Consider the following 25,679-nt stretch of genomic DNA (forward strand, 5'->3'; position numbering starts at 1 on the left):
AGGGATAGTTTTCTTGGAACTATACTTGATATTTTTTCCTACTTGGATAAAATATGACATGCAAATTTGCCTTTGCCATGCTGTTCCAAATAAGATGACACAACCTGTGTTAAAGATGATTTATGGTTAGATATTCCAATTTTCATTTCCTGTAGCTTTTATTTGATACAGATAAATTTAACAGATTAGGAAGACTATCAGGGTTTGATTCCTGACTATTGTAAAACAAAGTTATTTTTAAATATTTAAACAGATTTTTAGAAACTTTTATTCTTTACCTTAGATAACATATTTTCCTATAAAGACTAGTATTTTATTTTTAATGCTAATGTAATTGTAGATATATTATAATAATTTAATACTTGTTAGAGAAGTGCTGCCTGTCTTTTCACTTATGCTCTTTGAACAAAATTCAAGGGCAAAAATTAGAATGTTACATTCAAGAGTACTTAAGATAAATAACCTTATTCATTATATAGCCATGAGGAAAAGTATGCATGGATGTATATTGTGGTTTTTGTAAAATCTTTGTACAATTTATAGGTATCTCTTGCTAATTGAAATTTTTATGTACCTTCATAGTAACACCCCTGGATGTTATTAAAATTCGACTCCAAGCCCAGCATACCCCATTCCCCAAAGGTATGTGTGAGAGTTATCCTGATAATGTTGTTTAATTTTTCAATGTTACTGAATTCATTTTCATTTGAATAATTCTTTTTTAAAATTTATTCTGTATTCACAAACATTTTTGGCCATTTTGTAGTACATGATGAGGTCTAGGCAGAAAAACATGAAACACTCTTTTGGACTTACCAATTAAGAGCAGAGGGATTATTATATATTTGAATATGTGCCTCTCATGTAAGAACAGAATTATAAGGGAACTTAGACTCTAAATTCTTCCTTTGTTCAAGAGTTATACTTATTCTAGAACATTCATGACAACTATCCAATTGTTACTTAAATCTAGTGATCGGAAATTCATTATTTTATCAGGCAGGTTGGTTTATTTTTGGACAGTCATTTCTGTGAAATTTCATATGAATAATTATATATTTTTACAAGCTGGGCAAGAGTAGCAATTCCAAGATCAATCATTTAAATGTTTATTAAAATAGCAGCATTTCAAATATATTTAAATAGCAGAAAACAGACTAGACTGAAAAAAATTGGCTTAGATATAAATGCTTCCCTGTTGAATGCATAGTAGTGAGATGGAATTAAAATCAATCATATTTCAGATGAATGAAAAAGGATTAGGTAGATTATAGGAAGAGGCTAGGAAGGTAATTTCTTACACATTAAAGAAAGCCTTAAGAGCAGAAGGAGATTCTCAGACTTACATATTGATGAAACTCACAGAATTATATACGTATTGAACAGAGAAGACAATTTGGGCAGCAGGAGTGAGACTAATAAATGAGAAAGAATTGGTATTAGCAAAAGTTGTGGTAAATTAGGTAGGAACTGGCAGACATCTATATTGAGCAGTACAAGTACAGAGAAAAGGACAACACATACCACTATTTACATTGAGATGAACATTTAGTCTCCACTTTATTTTTATTTTTTATTTTTTTGCCTTGAATTTCACTGGCATACTACAGTTTTCTTCTGGACAAATAGAGGAGACATGAACCATGTTTTCAAAACAGATTTTCCTCCTCATTCTTTCTTCTTCATTACCTCATATAATTTAAAAGATTGTGTTTCTGTGTACATTTCTTACTACAGTCCCCAAAACACAAAACCCACTAATTTACTCCATTACGTTGCACAGCTGTGAATTTAAAACTATATCATTTAACAAATTGAATTAATTATGTATGTTTCATTCTAGAAAGAAGAGATAGTTATTTTTCTTTTTTAAGGTTATTTCTTTTTCCATAATTTTCTAGTCACCTCATTGTACTTTCAACTTGGTTATGTGAAATAATTGTTGACCCCTGGAATCTTCTTTGTTAGGAAAATGTTTTGTGTATAGTAATGGACTCATGGATCATATGTGTGTCTGTGAAGAGGGAGGCAACAAAGCATGGTATAAGAAGCCAGGAAATTTTCAGGGGACATTGGTAAGGAGATTATATTATTTGGAATTACTGTATATTTTCTATTTTTATATTTATTCTTATATATGAAAAATTTTCTCATTGCAGGGAAGTAATAAGTCCATTATATTAAAGTAGGAAAAGGGAAGTACTTTTTTCCTTTATAACTCTGTTAACTTTCATTGGTTCATACTTTTTATGTAGAAAAAAGAGGAGGTAACTTTTTAAAAATTAGACTTTTGTTTTAAGATAATGGTAGATCAGATGTAATTTTAAGAAAAATATACAAGACAGATCTCAAGGATGCTTTTCCCAGATTCCCACCCACAATGACAACAAAATCTTACCAAACTAGCAACAATCACAACCAAGATATTAACATTGTTCTAATTTTAAAAAATAAAAAGAATAATTCCACCACTATAAGGATTCTTCCGTATTCCACATTTTCCTGTGCTCTCTCCCACTCATTAACCCCTGGTAACACTAATTTGTTTCAGTTTATAAGATGTTGACATTTCAAAAATGTTTTATAAATAGAATCATGACAAATGAATTCTGGGGTAGTCACTTTTCACTTAGCATAATTATCTGGAAATTCATCCAGGTTGTTATATGTATCAATTATTTGTTCCTTTTTATTGCTCTGTTCTATTCAGTGGTTTTGATGTGCCATATCCAGTTTTTAGCTATTATGAATAAAGCTGCTACAAAAATTCATTTACAGTTTGTGTTTGTGTGTGTGTGTGTGTTATAAGAAAATCTTCATTTGCTGAGTGCACATGGTAATTGCATATTGAGAGCTTAAGATAACTGCCAGCATGTTTTTTCTAAAGTAGCTCTACCATTTAACATTCCCATCAGCAACATGTAAGTGATCTGGTTCCCTTGTGTTTTCACTAGCATCTGGTGTTATCACTATTTGTATTATAGCAATTATTATACATGCATAATAATATCTCATTGTAGTTTTAATTTGCACTTCTCTGGTGACTAATGATGTTGACCACCTCATGCTTATTTGCCATTCTATTCAGTGAAATGGATCTTTATGTTATTTGCCCACTTTCTAATTAAATTGTTTGTATTTTTACTATTGAATTTTGAGAGTTGGTTATATAATCTAGACACTGGTCCTTTTGGGGATGTGTGGTTTAAAAATATTTTTCCCCATTCTCTGAGTTGTTTTTTCATCTTATTAACATGATCTTTCACACAGTAAGTTTTTCATTTTTTTTTAGTTGTAGTTGGACACAATATTTTTTTTAATTTTATGTGGTACTGAGGATCAAACCCAGCGTCTCACACATGCTAGACAAGCGCTCTACCACAACCCCAGCCCCAAGTTTTAATTTTGATGAAATCCAATTTATAGTTTTTCCTTTTATAAATCATTCTCAGCACTTTTTACCTGCCTTTAGACTCTGACAGTTTTCTCCTTTGTTTTCCCCTAAAAGTTTACAGCTGTATATTTAAGCCTTCAATGCATTTTGAGTTGTTTCTATTTAAGGTATGAGACTGAAGTTGAAGATTGTTTGTTGCTGTTGCTGCTACCTGTGGATGTTCAGCTGCGTTTGTTTTTTTTCACCCATCAAGTTGTTTTTTATGCCTTTATATACATTTATGTTGAACATTTTGAGCTGTATCTATTTCTGGGTTCTCGATTCTGTTCTGTTGATTGATAATGTCTGTCACTTTATTCATACAACACAGTCTTAATTACTGTAGCTCTGTAATAACTTGAAATCAGGTAAAATTATTCTTCCCACTTTCTTTTTTTTTTTTTTTTTCCCTCCCAGTGCTCGGGATGAAATGCAGGGCCCCAAACATGCTAGGCGAGTGCTCTACCACTGAACCACATCCCCCGCCTTCCCACTTCATTCCTGTTTCTTTTTCAGGTTTATTTCAGCTATTCCCAAAGTTTCTTTTTCTTTCCATATATATTTTAGGATAATCTTGTTTGAAGACATAAAAAAACAGTCTTCCTAAAATTTTCATAGAACTTATACCAAACCAATTTATCAATTTAGAGAGAAATGACATCTTAACTGTGTTGAGTCTTTCATTTTTAACCTGCCTATATCATTCTAATTGAAGCAGATTTCTTATAGATAATGTATATCTAAGTCTACTGTCAGTTTTCATCTTTTAGTTGATAGACCAATTATATTAATGCTATTATAGATATTTAAGAGCCTATCTCTTCCATTTATTTATTTATTTGTTCTGTTTTCTAATACTGGTAGTTCTCTTGCCTTCCTCTGTTACACTTTTTAGAATTCCATTTGATCTCTAGTGCTTTCAGGTACATATTTCTTTTCTGCACATTCCAATTTTTCATTCGTTTCAGATATGTTCATAAATATCATTCAGTGTTTTTTGTTGGCTTCTTTGAATCACTGTCAGATAAAATTAGAACATCTTGTTCAGTGTTGGTATTTATTTATTGTCTCCCTGCATTTAGTTTAACATCTTCCATTTTCTTAGAACAGTGAATGATTTTTTAGTAAAATCTGGACATTTTGAGTGTTTGCTTATTTAATTCTGAATCTCATTTAAACATTCTATTTTATTTTTTTAAGTGTCACTTTTATTACATTTTTTTTTGTGTGTGTGTGTGTGGGGGTACCAGGGATTGAACTCAGGGGCACTCAATCACTGAGCAACATCCCTAGCCCTATTTTTTGTAATTTATTAGAGATAGGATCTCACTGAGTTGCTTAGCACCTCACTTAATTGCTGAGGCTGGCTTTGAACACATGATTCTCTGTCTCTGCCTCCCAAGCTTCTGGGATTACAGGCATGTGCAACCACATATGGCCTAAACATTCTATTTTAAACTGATTTTTTCTTTTTAAAAAATTTGTTCTAATTAGTTATACATGACAATAGAGTTCATTTTGGCACATTATACATAAATGGAGTATAATTTCTCATTCTTCTGGTTGTACATGATGTAGAGAATCACACTGGTCATGTATTCATATATGCACACAGGGTAATAATGTCCAATTCATTCTACTTTCCTACTCCCATACCCGCTTCCTTCACTTTCCTCTGTCTAGTGCATAGTACCTCTATTCTTCCCTAGCACTGCCTCCTTATTGTGAATTAGTATATTCATATCAGAAAAAATATTTGGTCTTTGGTTCTTTGGGATTGACTTATTTTGCTTAGCATGATAGTCTTCAGCTCCATCCATTTACCAGCAAATACCATAATTTCATTCTTCTTTAAGGCTGAGTAGTATTTCATTGTGTATATATACCACATTTTATTAACCCATTCATCTGTTGAAGGGCACCTATGTTGGTTCCATAGTTTAGCTATTATGAATTGAGCTGCTGTAAACATTGATGTGCCTGTGTCACTATAGTACACTGATTTTTAAGTTCTTTAGATATAAACTGAGGAATGGGATAACTGGGTCAAATGATGGTTCCATTCCAAATTTTCTGAGGAATCTCCATACTGCTTTCCAGAGTGGTTGCACCAATTTGCAGTCCCACCAGCAATGTATGAGTGTACCTTTTTCCCCACATCATTGCCAACATTTATTGTTGCTTGTATTCTTGATGATTGCCATTCTGACTGGAGTGAGATGAAATCTCAGCATAATTTTAATTTCATTTCTCTAATTGCTAGAGATGTTGAACATTTTTTCACCTATTTGTTGATCGATTGTATTTCTTCTGTGAAGTATCTGTTCAGTTCTTTTGCCCATTATTGATTGGGTTATTTGTTTTTTGGTGTTAAGTTCTTTGAGTTCTTTATAAATCCTGGAGATTAAGGCTCTATCTGAGGTGTAAGTGGTAAATATTTTCTCCCATTCTGTAGGCTCTCTCTTCATATTCTTGATTGTTTCCTTTGCTATAAAGAAGCTTTTTAGTTTGATTCTATTCCATTTATTGATTCTTGATTTTACTTCTTGTGTTTTAGGAGTCTTGTTAAGGAAGTCAGTTCCTAAGCCAACATGACAGAGATTTGGGCCTACTTTTTCTTCTATTAGGTGCAGGGTCTCTGTTCTAATGCCTAAGTCCTTGATCTTCTTTGTTAACTGACTGACACTGCTTCCACAAAAGGAAGATACCACCTTGTTAATGCTGGGTCAAGCTACAAGTCCCAGTTTCCTGCTCAGTCTCCATTGGCACACAGTTTTGAGAGAAGATCTCTTTACTATTAGGCGAGGATAAGGATTTTGGCTCCCCACGTAGTTTCCACTAATTCTGTGGTGGACTCGTCTCATTACTGCTGGGTGATGGTGAAAGTCCTCACTCTCCACTACTCTTCCACTGACTCCACCCTAGTGAGAGTGGGGGAACTTATAATTGATCTGGTGGGGCAAAGTTTCAGCTCCCTATTGACCTATGACACCACACAAATAATGGTGTTACAGTGCCTCATTGCAGCCTTCACAGGAATAGAATAGGCTACCTATTGGCCTTTGGTGGTATGGGTAGGTGGTGCCACAGGTTTTTCTGTGGTGTTTGGTTAGAATGGAGTGGCTTCTGTCTAAAGTTTTCTATTTTCCTGAGCTTCCCCTTTCCTGGGAAAATATGCAGTCCTTTGTGACTAGCTATTTTTTTTTCCTTACCACAGTATTTTAAGTCTTGTAAATGTTATGGCATGTATGAGTATTTACTTTTTATTCCTAAATAACATTATTGTTTGAATATGCCATATTTTATTTTTCTGTTCATCAGTTGCTAGACATTTGGTTCCCACTTTGGAGAATGAATCATTACTTTCTGAATATTCAATTTTTTGTATGAACATGTGTTTTAATTTCTCTTGAATATATACCTAGAGTTGGTATTGTTGGTTTATATGGTACCTCTACACTTAATCTTTTGACACTATGCCAGACCTTTTCTAAAGTAGCTTCATTATTTTATTTTCCCATCAGAATATATGATGGTTCCAATCTTATTGTGGTTTTGCTTTGCATTTCATAATGATCAATGTTCTTCAACATTTTTTTTTCATACAATTATTAGCTGTTTGTGTATCTTCTTTGGAGATATGTGTGTTTTAATCCTTTGCCAATGTTTAATTTTTATTATTAAATTTTAAGAGTTTGTCTGTTAACAGCAGACTTCCTTCAGCTTCTAACTACTTAGAGCTCCTCTCCAGAGTCTTCAAAAAGTGGGCTTTAATAATACTTTTTCAGATTTCATACTTGGTGAAGAGGGTTTATCTTACCAATTCTCTGCCATCGTTACTCTACTTATTTTCTTATAATAATGTTTCCAAACCTTTGTTTCTAAGCCCTAAGTAGAAAAATCCAGATCTGAGTAATATAGATTTTATTTTGTAAGAACTGTTATCCAGAAATTCTTCACTATCCTTGCATTTGTGTACTTGCATTGAAATTCTATTTTTTAAAAGAATGGACAGCTATAAATCCATGGAGCTCATATTTGAGAAATAAATGCTTGAAAGAATCAAATTACCAATAAATTATCACTATACATTTCTATGTATCATGTTTAGGGATATATTTTGACTAATTTTTTTTCTATTTTAATTTTAGGATGCCTTTTTTAAAATCATTAGAAATGAAGGCATTAAATCCCTGTGGAGCGGCCTTCCTCCTACTCTGTAAGTTGAAATTTAATATTTTTTTCTGATGGTTATTTAATCTTACAATTTCCATGGTTAAACAAAGTCTTGTATTTTTAATATTAGAACTCTGTGTTAGTTAACTTTTTATCTCTGTGACAAAATATCTGAGAAAAACAGTTTAAAGGAGGAAAGATTTATTTGGGCACACCATTTCAGAGGTTTCAGTCTATGGTTGGTTAGTTCTATGGCTTTGGACCTGAGACAAGGCAGAGCACTACAGCAGAAGGGCATGGTGGAAGACACTTGTTCCCCTCATGACAGCCAGGAAACATAGAGAGAGAAAGAGAGGAATGGTTCAGGGACAAAATGTAAAAGGCATGCTGCCATTGAGTTAACTTTAAAAAAGTTTGTGTCACATCCCAATAGCACTGTCATCTGGGAATCAGTCCTTCTACAGATGAGCCTTTGGTGGACATTTCAGATCCAAACTATAATAAATTTAATTTTCGGAAGCATTGTTCTTTGAGTCTCACAACTATCCACACATTTGATGATGTGCTGGAAGGGCTCACAGGACCTAAGGGAGAGTTACACTTATGAATATGGTTTATTACAGCTAAAGGATACAAGGAGAATTGGTAAGAGGAAAAAAAACAAGTTGTACAGAACACATTTTTCTTCCAGTAACTCACTGAAATGTGTAAAGTGTTTCTGCCTTGGGAAACTCGGATTTCACAGTGTACAGCATTAACTGGTTGTTGGTCATGTAGGTACATTCTGTCTTTGTGACCAGTTATGATTAGCTAAACTTCAGATCCCCAGAGGGAAAATAGATGTTTCACATATGTTACATTGTTTGCACAAATCCACTTGGATTAGTTGGTTTAGAGCTTTAGACATCTAGAAAGTATTATCATACTGAATATTCCAGTGGCTAAATTCCCATGAGTTAGTCAAAGCTCAGCATGCAAACAGGACCTCTTAAAGATAATTATAGAAGATTCAAGCAACCAGACCTGCTGTGTTAGCATAATTTTTTTCTTTATGTTCAGAAATAATTTAGGCTAGGTACAATGGCACATGCTTTTCATCCCAGCCATTCATAAGGTTGAGGCAAGAAGATCACAAGTTTGAGTCTACCCTTGACAATTTAGCAAGACCCTGTCTCAAAATAAAAAATCAAAGGGGCTAGGAATGTCACTCATAGTAAAGTATCTCTGGGTTCAATTCCCAGAACCAGAGGGAAAAAAATAATTTAGTGTTTATTTGATTTTATTTTACCAAAACTGTGAGGTATACTGTATTATGTGTATATTTCCTCCAGGTAATTCTACTTACTAGCAATTATATGAATATGATAAACTAGTAGATCTGAATGTAAAAATTCCAAAATAAAATACCTTGGCTTTCTCTGCCTCATTTATTTCTAAAAATTTCTATCCTTTGTATAGAATCAATTTTGAGGCATTTATTTTAATGCCTAAGATTATAAAGTTAGTGGTAGATCTAAGAGCACTATTTCAGTCCTACTCCAAATTCTTAGCTTCAAACTTCACCATAGAATATTAAAGCATTCCTCCAGGCGTGGTGGCACATACCTGTAACTCCAGAAACTCAGGAGTCTGAGGCAAGAGGATTGCAAGTTCCAGGCCAGCCCCAGCAAATTAGTGAGGCCCTAAACAACTTAGTGAGTGACAACCTGAATCAAAAAAAAAAAAAAAGAAAGAAAGAAAGAAAGGGCAGGGGATATGGCTTGGGATAAAGTGTGTCTGGGTTTAATCTCCAGTATGAGGGGTGGGGTTGGAGGGGAATGGTTATTAAAGCATTCCAAACTAGGTCTGTTAAACCATAAACATAAAGCATAAACTGGTTTCTTATTGCATTAATATTTCTGACATGACAATGCACACAACATTGTATGTGAATTTAATAATTCCCTTTTTATATTTTCATTTAGAAGAATGGGTCATTAGAATTTCCTCAAAACATTAATTCTGGTAATGTTAATTGTAGTTTATTTCTTGTTGTAAGCAGGAGTGATATATTTCCATAGTTCAAAAATATCTTACTGTTGTTCAACAACATTTTATTGCAGTGATTCTCATATTAAGGTAAATGTTAATTGGGAAATCATATCTGGGAGACCAGAAACAGATCAAAAAAGTTGAGGAAAAGGACAAGTGTTCTAATTTTATTTCCCTATTTATGACCTGAGGTAATATAATTTATATTATCTGAGTTTGGTAACATAGCACTTACTTAATGCTACATATTATAATTTATCTTACATAGCATTTATTTGATGCCATAGTATTGGAACTTCACAACTAGAGGAGGGCAGACACCAATCTTATAACTTTTTATTGCTAAATTAAATGCTAATAATTTTTTACATAAAATAAAAATTTATCTCATGGGCTGATTTGTTGTTTTTTAGCTTATCCAAAATAAAAGATTTTGGGCTGGGGATTTAGCTTAGTTGGTAAAGTGTTTGCCTCGTATGCACAAGGGCATGGGCTCAATCCCCAACACCACAAAAACAAAACAAAACAAAAAAGAAAAAAAATTTTTTTAGCTTATAGTAATATTTGAATTTAATTCAATAGTATGTTTGAGACCTTTTGATAATTTTGAAAAAAATTTTGTTTCTATCAGAGTGATGGCAGTTCCTGCCACAGTTATTTATTTCACCTGCTATGATCAATTAAGTGCTTTTCTGAGATCTAAATTAGGAGAAAATGAAACCCGAATACCAATTGTTGCTGGATTTGTGGCCAGATGTAAGTAATGAACTTTTATATTCTTTTTGACTTCTGTTTAGACCATCCATTTAAATTTGGTATCCACAGAGAATTTGTACAATGTAGAAAGAATATCAGTATATTTTGCATTCCAGTTTGTACTAATTTGTTAATATCTTTATTCCAAAAGTAACATGGCATAATGATTGCCCTCAGAATGAGATGGAATTAGCCCATCTTGGTAGAATCTTGGACAGTTTTTAGAGTGCCATCAGAATTGATTCTTACTCCCTTAAACTTCAAAGATGTTATCTGGGTCCATGTATGTTTCTGGCCAAAGTCTTGAACCATTTTCTTCATAACCTTAGGTTCAGAGTTTAGTCAGAAGGAAATATGCTTCTATGCAGAAGAACATTTATATCTGTGAAACAGAAGTGAGGTTTATTGGGGGCACTAATTGGAATTAGTTATTGTAATAGTTCTAGTTGACTATAACATTTCTGGGACTAATCTTGAAAGAGTTGAAACCAGAAAAAGGTATATGAAAAATATACTTTTTTGTTTCATCAAGGGAGAAAATCTGTGCCAATGTTTTGACATCAGTAGGTATTTTAATGTTTGCAGACATTTCAGAATAAAATGTTAAAATATATGAAATATTTTTACATGTGTGTTTGCTTAGTACATGGCTTTATTTTTGTTTTCTTTTATTTGATTGGTTCTATTAGTTGGTGCAGTAACTGTGATAAGTCCATTAGAATTGATTAGAACTAAGATGCAGTCTAAGAAGTTTTCTTATGAGGAACTGCATCGATTTGTCAGCAAGAAAGTAGCTGAAGATGGTTGGATTTCACTTTGGAAGGGCTGGGTTCCCACTATCCTTAGAGATGTACCTTTCTCAGGTAGGATATGTCTTCTTACTAGTAGCTTATAAATTTCACATAACCTTGTCCTTATTCCTATATTACTTTTACTAAGGTTTAAATCCGTTATGATTAAAGGTAAGCTATTTTCTGTAGTGACCACAAATTCCAGGTTCATTGTTGGGCTTTCAGATCTTCATAAGCCTTTATTGAATGAAGTTTCTAATTCAAACCTGGTTTTCTTTTCTCCTTGTGTTTAATTTTCTTTTAAACATTAATTAATAGGTATTCATATTCAGAGAATAAAAACTACCTTTAACTTTATTCTAAATAAGTGATAATTAGTAAGGTAAGTAAACTTTTCAAATCAAAATATCATAAAATCCATTTATGACCCTTTAAAATACATGAATTCCTTCCTACTTTTTTAAATTATATAAACATCTCCCCATTGAGTATCCTATAAAGGATTATTATAAATCAAATAATCAGATAGGTGGTTGTGTTCAGTTATCCTGTTTAAAAACATGAAATAGATAACTAATCATTGATTCCTATGTCACTTATGTTTTCTTTACTATTTATTTATTTACTATTGTTTGTTTGGTACTGGAGATTCACCCTGGGATTGTTCTACCTCTGAGCTACATCTCCAGCCCTTTTTATTTTGAGACAGGGTCCCTAAGTTGCCCAGGCTGTGTTTAAACTTGGTGATACTCCTGTCTCAACCTCCTAGGTAGCTGGGATTATAAGTGCGTGCCACCACACTCAGTTCCACATATACATTTCTAATTTTACTAGGTAATGGTAGATTCCTTTTTTTTAATATTTTTGTTCTTTTTAGTTATACAAACAGTAGAATGTACATTCACCTATTATACGTACATGGAGTATAACTTCCCATTCTTTTGGTTGTACATGATATGGAGTTACACTGGTTGTGTGTTCATATATGAATATAGGAAAGTAATGTCTGATCATTCTTCTTTCAACAGTGGATTCTTTTCTAAATTGATTGAATGGATTTATACAGCTAACAGCACTGCATGAAACTTCCATCTGCTTTATACCTTTGCCAGCTCTTTTATTGTCACAGTTCTTTCATGGTATTTATCTAGCTATTTAAAGTAGCACCTCACTTTAATTTACAATTCTCTTTTAATAAGGCTGGGCACTATTTCACTAGCTATCCAGTTATTCAGAATCAATTTGGGGATATAGACCAAATAGATATTCATTTTCACACATACCCCCATCTGGATTGTTTATTGTCTCAGCATCATTTATGGAATAATTACAGTTCCGGTAGGTATCTGCATTGTCACCTGTGTCATATCAAATTTTCATGTATATGCATGCATGTGTTTCACTGGTTAATTTGTCTACATCTGTGCCAATAGATTCTGTCAAAATTACTAATCTAAATGACAAGTTCTTTGTAAAAATTCTTGATGTCACCTCATTTTTCTTTTCTAGGAATGTCCATATCTGTTTATTAATAATAAAACTTCTTTAAAGTATTTCAGTAGAGATTTTAATTTTTCTCATAAAGGTTACATATTACTGTAATCATTATAACTATTCTTCCTACAGGAAGGTTGCCTTTCCCACCCCTTCAAAAATAATAGAATGTTGCATAGCAAACTTTTTTGAGTAGTAGTGATAATAAGCATCCCTATCATTTTTCTTATTTTAAAGGAAATAGTTCCGTTGTTTCCAATAATTATTTTTGCTACAGGTTTGATGCATACCATTTATCAAGTTAAAGGAATTCCCTTTTACCTATAGAATCCTAAGAAATTTTTTTGTTCACTTTACATGGAAGTGTTAAATTTTTTTGAATGCTTTTTTTGGTTACTATTTTATGCCACTGTTTTGTTGATGTGGTAGATAACACTGTTACAGTAACTGCCTCAGCATAGCATTTCTGGGATAATCCAATCTAGCTTCATTTTGCTCTTTTTTTAGGATTTTTACACCTATATTTGTCAATAGATGGGCATTTACTTTTTTTTTCCCTCCTACTTACTCTTGTCAGGTTTTGGAATTATAGTCCTACTTTACTGATAAACAGGATGGTTTTTTGTTTAAAGAATGCTAGAAAATTACTAAAAATTTTAATCCCTGCCCTTTTAAATCCCACCCAGTCTAACAGAAAGCAAGATGTGTGTCACTGTCAGAATTTCTCTTTTCCTTTGATTTATAACTTCATAACTCTTCTTTAAGTCGACATTTTATTTCTAAATGTGTGCTCATTTCATTCTCTATTTTTATAGCAATGTACTGGTATAACTATGAAATTTTAAAGAAGTGGTTGTGTGAGAAATCTGGTTTATATGAACCCACATTTATGATCAACTTTACTTCAGGGGCATTGTCTGGTTCTGTAAGTTTATCCTTTTGTTGTTAATACTCCAGCAAAATGGTAGTTATTATTTTAAACAGAGTAAAGTATTGGATAGTATTTAATGTATATTGAGATAGTGCTTTTTGTACTGTTTTAAATTCTGTGTAAGTACTTATTATCCTATTTAAGGAAATAAATTATTGACCATTAAAATAGTTTTTAAATGTACTTTGTATTTATGTTTTTATTATATTAATGTGCATTATCATATTTTCTGAGAAATCTTTAGATTTGTTGGATCATTATAGTTATGATCATGATAATACTTGGAATAGTGCTTTATTATTTGCAGAATATTTTATAATACACTAGGTTAATAAATACTAGTAGATATGATTAATATTTCATAGAATCTCATTCCATATATATCTTTGAACTAAACAGAAGCAGTTCCATACCTTGTTGCTATTTTCTGTTTCTTAGGAAACATTGGCTTATAAGAATTTCAAGAAAAATTATAACCAGCAGGGAAAATCTTAAATTTAAGACCATTTTTTGAGTGAGAAGGTTGCCTTTCCCACCCCTTCAAAAATAATAGAAAGTTGCATAGCAAACTTTTTTTAGGTAGATTTATGTCACCCTGACTTTGGCAATGAAGAGTTTTCTATATCCACATACTTCCACAATTAATTTGTGATTGTTTAAAGCATGACACTGACATATTGGAACCACATAAAAACAGAACTAAAGGTCCAGAGTGAAGTGATAGAAACCTGACAGAAAGTACTGGAATAATATATCAGAAAACCTACAGAAGCTACAGCTATTGAGTTCAAAACTTAGACAAGAATATTATTTGGTCTAAAATCTGTCAAAGTAAGCCTAGTAAATTATAAGCCCTTGAGGCTAGAAACACAATTAGTATTGTTGAATAATAACTTCAGGATGTTGCACCAGCTTTACAGTAATATAAAGGGAAGTTCTCTATTTTATTATTTCCGCTTAACATAGAAAACTTATTTTTAAATTATGTTTTTTTTTATAGATACCTTTATTTTGTTTGTATATTGTTTTATGTGGTGCTGAGGATCAAACCCAGTCCCTCAAGCATGCTAGTCAAGCACTCTACCACTGAGCTACAGCCCCAGGCCTTAAATTATGTTTTAATGATCTAGAAAATGTCTTTTGGAATTTTTCAAATAAAGACTTGTTTTTGTAACAGGAAAAGCATATGAAAGTGATAGTATCTAGGCTTTCTGTTATAAAACAAAGCAGTTTAAACTACATTACTTTAGAAAGTGTGTAAAAGATTGTAGCTACCTGTTGTTACTACATGGTAGGTTGTAGAGACAGAGAAACAATGACTGATTTAGTCTTACCCATGATCTTTAAAACTGATATCAAGAATTTAACAGATTGCTGGGGTTACATATAATTGAGTTTAATAAGCATGTTATGAGTACGTTGCACAACTGTGAGTTGGTAAGCAAAATAAAGACCAGATTTTACTTTGTGTGGCTGTTCTATCAGATACAGTGAGAATATTCTTAAAGGAATTTAATTATTCTTTTTAAAAAACTCTCCCTTACCTACATTATGGAAATAATTGTAAAATTGAATCATTTTGAGAAAAATTTTTTAAAATGTGATTTTTGAACCATTGTAACAACTATTGATAAATATGATTAAAGCCCATTAAGAAAAGGTATATAGAACTAAATGTTTAAAGACCATTTTCTAATTTATCTTTTTAAAATTTTATTTGCATTTAAAACACTTGTTGGAAAATTTTATATGTTTACTGGAAAATTTATGCTTTAATATTGTGTTATACCTTCATGTGAGGTAAAGAAGCAACAAAAATTGTGAGTTTTGGAGTCAGAGACGTCGGATTGGAATTCTGACTCTGCCACTAGTAACTGTCTGATCTCAGGAAAGTAAGAGAACTTCCATGAAACTGTTTAGTTGAGTCTTGTGAGGAATATACAAGGTATATCTATTTTCTTTAATAAAAACTTTTAAAAAATGTTTTAAACTTAATTTTAGTGATGATTTTCATTATTATCCTTGTTAATATGCTAATTAGAAGAATTTAAAATACTTTAGAAAAAGTAAAAGACTTAAGTTAATTAGTTTTACTTTCTGATAGTTTGCAGCTGTTGCAACTTTACCATTTGATGTGGTAAAAACCCAAAAGCAGACTCAACTTTGGATATATGAAAGTCAAAAAAGTAAGTTCAATTAAAACATTTTTAAAATGTCATGTTTTTCCTTCTAGGTTTTAGGTTAAGAATATCTAAAATAAAAGAAGGAAGATTTTTTTCTTATGTTTTATTCTTTAATAAAACTAATAAATATATACTAGAAAAAGACATTCTAAACCCAAGCAAAAAATTTAAGAAATCCCAGGTGTGGTGGTACATGCTTATAATCCCAGTGATGCCAAAGGATCACAAGTTTAAGACAACCTGGGCAACTTTGGGAGACCACATCTTAAAATTAAAAAATATAAAAAGGACTGGGAATGTGGCTCAGTGAGGAAGCACCCCTGGATCAAATCCCAGTAACACACACACACACACACACACACACACACACATATTTAGGGTATAGTATGTGCCAGATCCTATAACTGTAACTGTTCTCTCATTTGAGTGCATTTTTATTTAATTTTTTAAGGTTAATATCTGGTTTCAACTTCTTAAACTTTGTCTAAATGCACCTATTTTTCAGAGTTAAGCTTCATTTTCTATGTGTATAGTCAATATTTTAAAATACAATTTAAACATTTTTAAATTTTTTATCTTAATTTTTAATAAATGTAACATTAAACTATTATAAATATTCCAAACAACTTTTCTTTTTACTTTGTGGCACTGGGGATTGAAACTGGTGGTGCTCTACCATTGAGCTATATCCCCAGCCACTTTTTAAATTTTTATTTATTTATTTGTTTGTTTGTTTTGGTACTAGGGATTAAACCCAGGGTTGCTTAACCACTGAGTCATATCTCCAGGCCTTTTTTATATTTTTATTAGAGGCAAAGTCTCACTGAGTTACTGCGGGCCTCAATAAATTGCTGAGGCTAGCCTTGAATTTGTGATTCTCCTGCCTCAGCCTCCTGAGTCACTGGGATTACATGTCTGTGCTACTGTGCCTGGCTCAAAACAATATTTTAGAACAAAAAGAATCACTAAAAGTGGTTATGCATGGTGAACACACTTATTTTAACATGTTCAATCTTAGTAGTAATGAGTAATAGCAATGAGGGGGATATTTTGTATGAATTGAATTATTTGGGAGGATATGAACAATCATATTGTGATGGTGTAAGTATAAATTTGGAACAACTGCCTTGGAAAACAGTCTGGTTTTGATGCCCCTTGAACAAACAGTTCCACCCTAGATGTGTGCCCTAGAGAAGCCTCTACGCATGTACAAAGATATTTAAAGGATAACAAAAGGTTAAAAACCACCTAAATGTCAAGACTATCTGTATGTGGTGATAATCTATACAATCCAACACTATACAGCAATTAAAATGAATAAAGTACTGCTATACTTACCAACCTAGATAATTTCAGAAGCATATTACAAGAGTAAATGCATGGTGTGATAGCATGGTGTGATACAAAGTTTAAAAGGGGCAAATAAAGATATACATTGTTTATCAAAATATTCAGATGTAAAAATTTAAACACTTGAGAAAGGTAATTTTTTAAAAAAGGAATTTCACCTCTGAGGAAAGAGGAACAATAAGATCTGGTAGTACTGTATTGGGAACTTAAGTTGTATCCAAAATACACAGTTGTTACAATTTAATAAGTTTGGTCAATAAATGAGCATGTATTATCTTCTATTCTTTAAATATTTAGTTAAAAACAGTGTTTCTATACAAAGTAAGAGTTGCTTATTATTTGTAGTAATTACTATGAAACATAAAATGTGTCAACTTGTATAAGGTTCTTGTTATAGACTTTATTTAGAAAGTTTAATTTTATTCATAATTTTTTGTAATTAATTTAAAAATTATTATTCCTTTTGTTGGATTACTGTATTTATGATGCTTATACTATTTATATTGATAGTATAGCTTTTTTAATATTCATTTTTTAGTTATAGTTGGACACAATACCTTTTTTTAAATTTACTTATGTTTTCGTGGTGCTAAGGATCGAACCCAGGGCCTTGCACATTCGAGGCGAGCGCTCTACCGCTGACCCACAATCCCAACCCCGATAGTATAGCTTTGTAAATAAATCATAAGCCTCGTTTACCTTCATAGAGATTTTAATAACTGAAATTTTGAAAGACTTATTCCTGTTTCATTAAGTGGCAAAATTTTCTTTATATATTCATCTGTTAATGCACACTTAGGCTGATTTGATAACATAGCTATTGAATTGTGTTACTATAAACATGGGTATGCATGTACATTGCCATAGTATGCTTCAGATTTTTTTGAATAAATACTGAGAAGTGGTATACCTGGGTTACATAGTGCTTCCATTTCCAGTCTTTTGAGGAACCTTCATACTGATTTCCATACTAATTTGAATTAGTGGTTGTACTAATTTCCAACCCCATTAACGGTGTTAAAGTCTTCCTTTTTCCCTGCGTCCTCACCAGCATTCATTATTTGTACTATTAATGATTGCCATTCCAACTGGAGTGAGATGAACTGTCAGTGTAGTTTTGATTTACATTTTCATGATTGCTAAAGATGTTTAACATTTTTTTCTTTTTTTTTTTTTTTGGTCATTTGTTTTTATTTTGAGAAATGTCTGTTTAGTTCATTTGTCCATTTATTTCTTGGGTTATTTTTTGTGTTGTTTCGGTGTAGATTTTTTTGAGTTCTTTGTATATTCTAGATATTAATCTTGTGTTGGAAAGTAGCTGGCAAAGATTTTCTCCCATTTTGTAGGCTCTCTCTTTATGCTCTTAACTTTTTCCCTTGCTGTATAGAAACTTTTTAACACCATACCATCTCATTTATTAATTTTTAATATTATTTCCTGTGTGCTCTGATTTTTATTATTTCTTTCTTTCTAATTTGGGGTTTGGTTTGTTCTTTCTTTTTTACATCCTTTATATAAATTGTTGTTTATTTGAAATCTTTGTCTTTTTCATGGTAGGCATTTATTGCTATAAAATTCCCTCTTAATACTGCTTTTACTGTATTCAGTAAGTTTCTTTGTGTTCTGCTTACATTTTCATTTGTTTTCAACAAGTTTTTAAATTGCCCTTTTGATTTCTTCAGGAACCCATTTTTTTTTCATTCAAAAGTGTGTTGTTCATTTAGTCCGCATGTATTTGTATAATTTTAAAGTTTCTTTTATTATTGATTCCTAGTATAATTTCATTGTAGTCAGAAAAATACATAGGATGTGATTTCATTTTTAAAATTTGTTAAGATTTGTGGTCTAATATGTGGTCTGTTCTAGAGGAAGTTCTATATGCTGATTGAAAAGAAAATGTATTCTACAGCTGTTGGATGAAATGTTTATAAATATCTGTTAAGTTCAATTAATCTATAGCATAGCCTAACTATTTATTTTTGGTCTGGATGATCTATCTGTTTATGAAAGTTGGGTGAAGTCTCCTACTCTTATTGTATTGGAGATTCTCCCTTTTGATCTTGTCCTGTAAAATTGGATACTCTGTTACTAATGCATATTTTTTTATAATTATTATATCTTGTTGAATTGATCTCTGGATCATCTTACAGCAGTGACCTTTGTCTCTTCAGATATTCTGTCTTAAATTCTATTTTGTCAGATATAAGTGTAGCTACTCCTGGTCACTTTTGAGTATTATTTGCTTGGAATATCTATTTTCTTCTTTTTGCTTTTTTTTTTTTTTTTTTTATTAAGTGAGTTTCTTGACGGCAGCATATTATTGGGTCTTGTTTTTAGTGTGTGTGTGTGTGTGTGTGTGTGTGTGTGTGTGTTTCTATTTCTGAAGGATAACTTGGTAAAAAAAATTTCCCTTTTTATCCCCCAGTCTTGCTTAATAGTACTTTCCTTGCTTTTTTTTTCCATATTTTTTTTTGGTGCACTGTAGTGGTACATAATGATGGAAATTGTTGTTAGGTACTTGTACATATACACAATGTAACAATATAATTTGGCCAATATCATTTCCCAGCACTTGCCTTTACTCTTTTTTTCTTTCTTTCTTTTAAAAATAGTGTATTTATTTATTTATTTAGTTGTAGATGGACACAGTACCTTTATTTATTTTTATGTAGTGCTAAGGATCAAACCCAGTGCTTGACACATGCCAGGAAAGCACTCTCTCTCTCTCTTTTTTTTTTATATTATCTTTTAGTTGTTGTTGGACACAATACCTTTATTTATTTATTTCTATGTGGTGCTAAGGATCGAACTCAGGGCCTCACATGTGCTAGGCGAGCACTCTGCCGCTGAGCCACACCGCAGCCCCTGGGCAAGCACTCTTAACCCTAAGCCACAACCCCAGCCCATCCTTTACTCTTTCTTAATGACTAAGAGTTGTACAGTTTATAATGCAGTTCTCAAAAACTAGAGAAGGCAATCAAGATCATTTGTCCGTCATCCACTTAGTCTCAAACCAAGACTTTGAAACCTTAAGCCTATCAGCATTCACACTGCTTACACGCTAATACACCTGCTCCTTAGACTTTTTTAAAAACCTCATTGCATTTAGTAATCTTCAGGCTCTAACCTGCTGCTTAGAATCACTGTGTAAAATGAAGGTAAGCAAAGTTTGTGTACAATATATCCACCATTCATAAGCTTTGTTTGAATTTCAGTGACATACACTTTTGCTAAGTTTTAAAAAATTATTTTTTTCTTCAGTTTTCAGTGGTTGCAAATAACTGAACGGTACTGTTAGTTAAACATCTTCTCTTTGGAGGAAAGAGGACAGTTCTAATTTATTTCAAGACTAATATCTGCTTAGAAAGGTTATAATACAGTAGGATGCCACTAGGGAAAATGATCTATTTTCCTCAGAACTTCTTTTTAAGAAAAAAAGAAGTCTTTTTGTTTGTTTGTTTTTTTTTTTTAAGAAAAAAAGTTTTTTAATTGTGGGAAATCAAATTGAAATGACAAATTATTTTCTGGAATTTTCTTTGGTATTAGATATCCCATGAAAAGTTTTTATACATTTCTTAAAAATCCCATATGCAGCATTTTAAGACATGGGAAAAACTATAAAGAATAATACCATTAAGCTAAAGAAACAAACTTTTTCAATTCAAAAGAAGCTTTCTGTGTACCCCTCCTTTATTGCATCCAGTTCTATATACTTTAAGACTTAGAACCTTTTTCCTTTCCTTCTTAATGAATTCAAATATTAATAATATGACTGAAATTAGCTCTTTAGGTGAACAGATCTGTTCTTCTTATATATGATATGCTCCCAAAGGCAATAAACACCATTGTATTTATATTATCAGTATGAGAAATTTAATTAAATTGTAATTTATGATAGCATTGTTTCTTTCTTTTAATATTTAGTTTCTATGCCTTCCCACATGTCAACCTGGTTTATAATGAAAAATATTGTTGCTAAAGATGGATTATCTGGATTATTTACAGGTAATAATATTGCTTTACTAAATCCTTGAACCAAATTATTGAGTTTCAGTCTGTTAAAGAATCACAGCAGCTTGAGAAACTGAGGCAGGAGCATTGCAAGTTCAAAGCCAGCCTCAATATAGCGGGGCCCCTGAGCAACTTAGAAGGACCCCCTCTAAAAATAAAAAGCACCAAAGGGCTGGGGATATAGCTCAGTGGTTAAGCACCCCTGGGTTCAATCCCCAGTATCAAAAAAAATTAATAATAATAATAATAATAATAATAATAATAATAATAAAATTAACTTCAAGAAGGAAATTTCAGATAACATTCTATATTTTTAAAAAATTCTCCTAAATATCATTGCTGTAAGTTAAATGAAAGGTTAAACAGATTTACTAATTTCTGTATAACCTAGAATTGAAATGAAGAAGTTTGAAGTGAATGGTTTGACCAATTTATGATACAAAATTTGATATATCACTTCATTTATTTTGGTTATTATCAAAATGAAGTCAAATAAGTTATTTTTTAAAAAAAATAAGGTAAAATTTGTTCTTTTTCTTGTTCTCTTTTCAGGCCTGATTCCTCGCTTAATTAAAATTGCTCCTGCTTGTGCCATTATGATCAGTACATATGAATTTGGAAAGGCTTTTTTCCAGAAACAAAATATTCAAAGGCAACAATTCTAGTGATGCCATTTCAACTTGAAACAACAATAACCAAATAAGGTGGAGATTCTTGGGCAAGAACTTTTTTTCAAGTTATTCTGTTACAATGATTTTATGTTTTTCTTTCCAATAATTTAAATGAATATTTCTATTGTACCTCTTAAGTCATAATCCCAATTTTAAAATAAAAATTGTCTTATTTTTGGAGATTTTTTAAAAGATAATTTAGAAATCACAACCACTTAGAATTATTATAAAGAAAACTGAAAATTATTCCATAATATCAAAAGCAGTTTCTGAGAATTTGATATACATACATTTCAGTGTAACTTAATCTTATTGTATGTCAGATACATCAGAATTGTTTTAGTTGTGTGCTAAATGATGTGTAGCATGGTAGGAAAAAAGTTCACCTTGTGCACATATAAATCATGTACATAGAAATTTTAGTAGATAATAGAAGGCAGTTGTTAAATAACATATTTGCCAGATATTACCTGTTAATTTCTTAAATCCAAATGCATTGTTTGGCACCCAAGTTACTCTGTTAGGGTCTTGTGTGAATTAGGATTTCTCTAATTAAAGGAATGACAATTTAATCTGTATGAATCATTTGTGTGATGTGGATCTTGCCACTTTGGATGATGAAAGACCTTATCTACTGTTTCTGTAAAAAGGGGAGTTTTTACTGATTGTAGGAAATGTTCATTTCACTCAAACTTGGGTTTTCAGTGGAAAACAGTATTGCATTTAGACTAATCTTAAGTAAGTAGTCTGGGCACATGAATAGCCTTTGGTTTTTATCCAATGAGTAATCAAAGTATCATTATTGATAGGAGTTCTTTAGTTCATCTCTATTGACTGTTTCTAACAAGATAGATATCATGACAGGTTGAGCTTCCCTAATCTGAAAATCCAAAATCTGCAGTGCTCTAAAAATCTGCAGTGCTCTAAAAATCTGAAACTTTTTGAGTGTTGACATGACACCACAAGTGGAAAATTCTACATCTGACTTCATGTGATACATTGTGTACAAAATGCAGGGACACTAAAATATTGTACAAAATTATCTCCAGGCTATGTATATAAGGTACACATGAAACCTAAATAATTTTATAGTTAGACTGGGTTCCTGCCCTATAAAATCTCATTATGTATATGTAAATATCCCAAAATCCAAAAAGAAAAAAAATCAGAAATCCATTATACTTCTGTTTCTAAGCATTTTGGATAAGGGATACTCAACCTATACTATAATAAATGTCATAAAGTATTTTAAAAAAAAGTCCCTCGATTTTATACTATCTCACATTTATCACAAGACTAAATGAGCTTTTCATTCAAGAAATTGTACATGATTAATTTAGTTTATAACTGTATGTAGGAATGATATAGAAAAATGATATGATTGGGCTGGGAATGCAGCTCAGTGGTAGAGTGCTTGCCTAGTATGGAGGAGACCCTGGATTTAATACCCAGCATAGGGTGGTAGAAGGATATACTAGCAGGACAAGAAATTATATTTTTAAAAATATATTTTTAACTTTCCCAGGATCTATATCCTATAAGAGAAAGCACTTTATTACATTGTTTTATGAAAATGAGAAGCATTTTTCCCCTGAAAGTAATGTATTTTGGTGACAGATCTTTTCTCTTGTTGGTAGGGGAAATAATATATTTCGTATTATAGTAGAAAAGCATGTAAATGTTTCACCAGAAATAAACTATGTAGGGTTTAATGGAACCTTTTTTTATTTTTTTAATCCTATGTTGACTTACCGTAAACTTGATATAAACATAAATACTCAAGACTTTGTTATATTTTGTTATTTTATGCATACTTAAAATTATCATTGTGCTTCTAGCTAAGTGGTTTTAATATACAATCATTATGTAACTCTATTATATATAAATGAAAGTTTATTTTGAACACTGCTATTTAAAATTATTAAATTTAAATTTACTTTGGTTTTGCTATGTTTCTTTTTAATAATTTATTAGTAGAAGAAGGCAGGAAACTTAGTACTGTGTCTCAAAAAAAAAAAAAACCAGTCACATATTTCAAGTTAATAGCACCTGTGAAAACAAGAAAGGTTTCAATCTTCCCTTCCTCCAGGACTGCATTTGAGGAAAATTCTTATTAATAAAATAAATAAATTGCCTAGTAGTTTTTCTAACACATATTACATGTAGTGTGTCTGGATAAAAAGGCTAAACTGAATCGTTAGGCTTAAGTGGTAAAGAAACAATATTTTTAAAATATATTAGCATCCAAAATGAGTTTATTAGAAGTTGCTTCAGCATTCTGTCTTAATACAACCACATTTTTGTGCTGAAAGAGTTCCTAAATGAATTCAGGGAATAGCTAAAATGTTAAATTTTGAATTGTTTCCTAAAGTTCTTATAAAATAATGAAACTATTATTGGCATTGATGAATATCCTCAAATTTCACATCACATCAGTAGACATATTTAACTCTCAGCAATATGGGCTTCTCAGGCTTTTCAATACATATGTTACAGGAATTGAAATATTTGTTAATGTGGTCTTCAGTAGTGTTCTAGGTAATGTGATGTTTATAAAGGAAACAATTTTCATTCCAATACTATTGTTAAATTTTGTAACATATATTTAAGTACTTAAATGTAAGAATTTTAAGAGGAAATGTCTTGAATATTCAAGTATTACAACTTTTAACATAATACATATTGGATTTAAAACAAAACAAAACAAAACAAAACATGGGAGTAGTTAGGCATGGTGGCACACACCTATAATCCCAGCTACTCAGGAGCCTGAGGCAGGAGGAATCACATATTCAAGGCCAGACTGGGCAACTTAGTGAAACCTTGTCTCAAAATTAAGAGAGCTGGAGATGTAGCTCAATGGTAGAGCACTTGCCTAGCCTGTATGAAATCATGGGTTCAATCTTCAGTACCTCCCAACAAAACAATAATAATAATAATAATAATAATAATAATAATAATAATAATAATAAAGAACGAAAAGAAAAAAATAGGTATGCATATGACTCCTTTACATTTTTCCCTACCTTTTTCTAGAGCACAAATTTTAGGGATATGGTTGAATTTATCACTAACACTCTTAAAATTTCTTCCTAAATGAAGTTTTTAAATAAAAGGTAACTTTATTTTTTAATATACCATCTTTTACTGAGATCTTTTATGTTGTAAGCAGTATAAAAAGCACTGAAGGAGATATTTTGGAAATTGTCACTGGTTGCAGGAGGTTTCACAATTATGATAGAAGTATCCAAAGGGGATTATGGGAAATCTGAAGAGCTCTTCACTCATCCTAGAGGCAGAGAAGTAGTCAGGAAATCTAAGAGTAGGACTGACAAGCAATCCAATTAGACATTCAAGAACGTGAGAATCTCAGTGAGACAATGGAATTTAGTTCATGTGACTTGAGAAAAGTAAATACATGAGAATGTTGGTTGGAGATCAGATTGGAAATGTCATTAGAGCTTTTGTAAGTCAAAGGATGAACAAGGCCATGAGAAACCAGGAAAGACTTTTTGGCCACGGTATAACAGTTGGAGTTGGGAAAGACAACTGGATTTATAATGAAGGACCTACTTAAAAACATTTTAAAGGTTTGGGCTAGGCATAGTGGCACATGCCTATAATCCCAAAGACTCTGGAGGCTGAGGCAAGAGAACTGTGTTTGAGGCTAGCCTGGGCAACTTAATGAGATTGTATTTCAAAATAAAACTTAAAAAATAAAAGGACTGGAGATATAGTTTAGATGTAGAATATTTGCCTAATATATGTGAAGCCCTGGGGTGGGAGGTTGTAAATTTAAGATACATACATAACCACTTGAAAACTTGCATGTAAAATAAAAATGACTTACAT

At 31.7% G+C, this 25,679-nt stretch overlaps 1 protein-coding gene across 2 annotated transcripts in view; it reads left to right on the forward strand.

Moving 5' to 3' along the window:
• The window catches only part of Slc25a40 (solute carrier family 25 member 40), a 50,714-nt gene extending 26,946 nt beyond the window's left edge, over window positions 1–23,768 (forward strand). The window contains exons 4-12 of one of the 2 annotated variants that reach the window (XM_046462475.2): window positions 583–642; window positions 1,969–2,075; window positions 7,585–7,652; window positions 10,272–10,396; window positions 11,086–11,259; window positions 13,497–13,606; window positions 15,717–15,798; window positions 21,070–21,150; window positions 21,709–23,768. In XM_046462475.2, the coding sequence (XP_046318431.1) occupies window positions 583–642; window positions 1,969–2,075; window positions 7,585–7,652; window positions 10,272–10,396; window positions 11,086–11,259; window positions 13,497–13,606; window positions 15,717–15,798; window positions 21,070–21,150; window positions 21,709–21,821 (920 nt within the window). In that variant the 3' untranslated portion in view covers window positions 21,822–23,768. The remainder of the gene's footprint in view (window positions 1–582; window positions 643–1,968; window positions 2,076–7,584; window positions 7,653–10,271; window positions 10,397–11,085; window positions 11,260–13,496; window positions 13,607–15,716; window positions 15,799–21,069; window positions 21,151–21,708) is intronic. The other variant, XM_058585043.1, reaches the window with a different exon arrangement.
• The last annotated feature ends 1,911 nt before the right edge of the window (window positions 23,769–25,679 follow it).

Source organism: Marmota monax, unplaced genomic scaffold (genome assembly GCF_021218885.2).
Source record: "Marmota monax isolate L192 unplaced genomic scaffold, Marmota_monax_Labrador192_F-V1.1 WCK01_AAM20220418_F8-fsc00165, whole genome shotgun sequence".
Classification (NCBI taxonomy): domain Eukaryota; kingdom Metazoa; phylum Chordata; class Mammalia; order Rodentia; family Sciuridae; genus Marmota; species Marmota monax.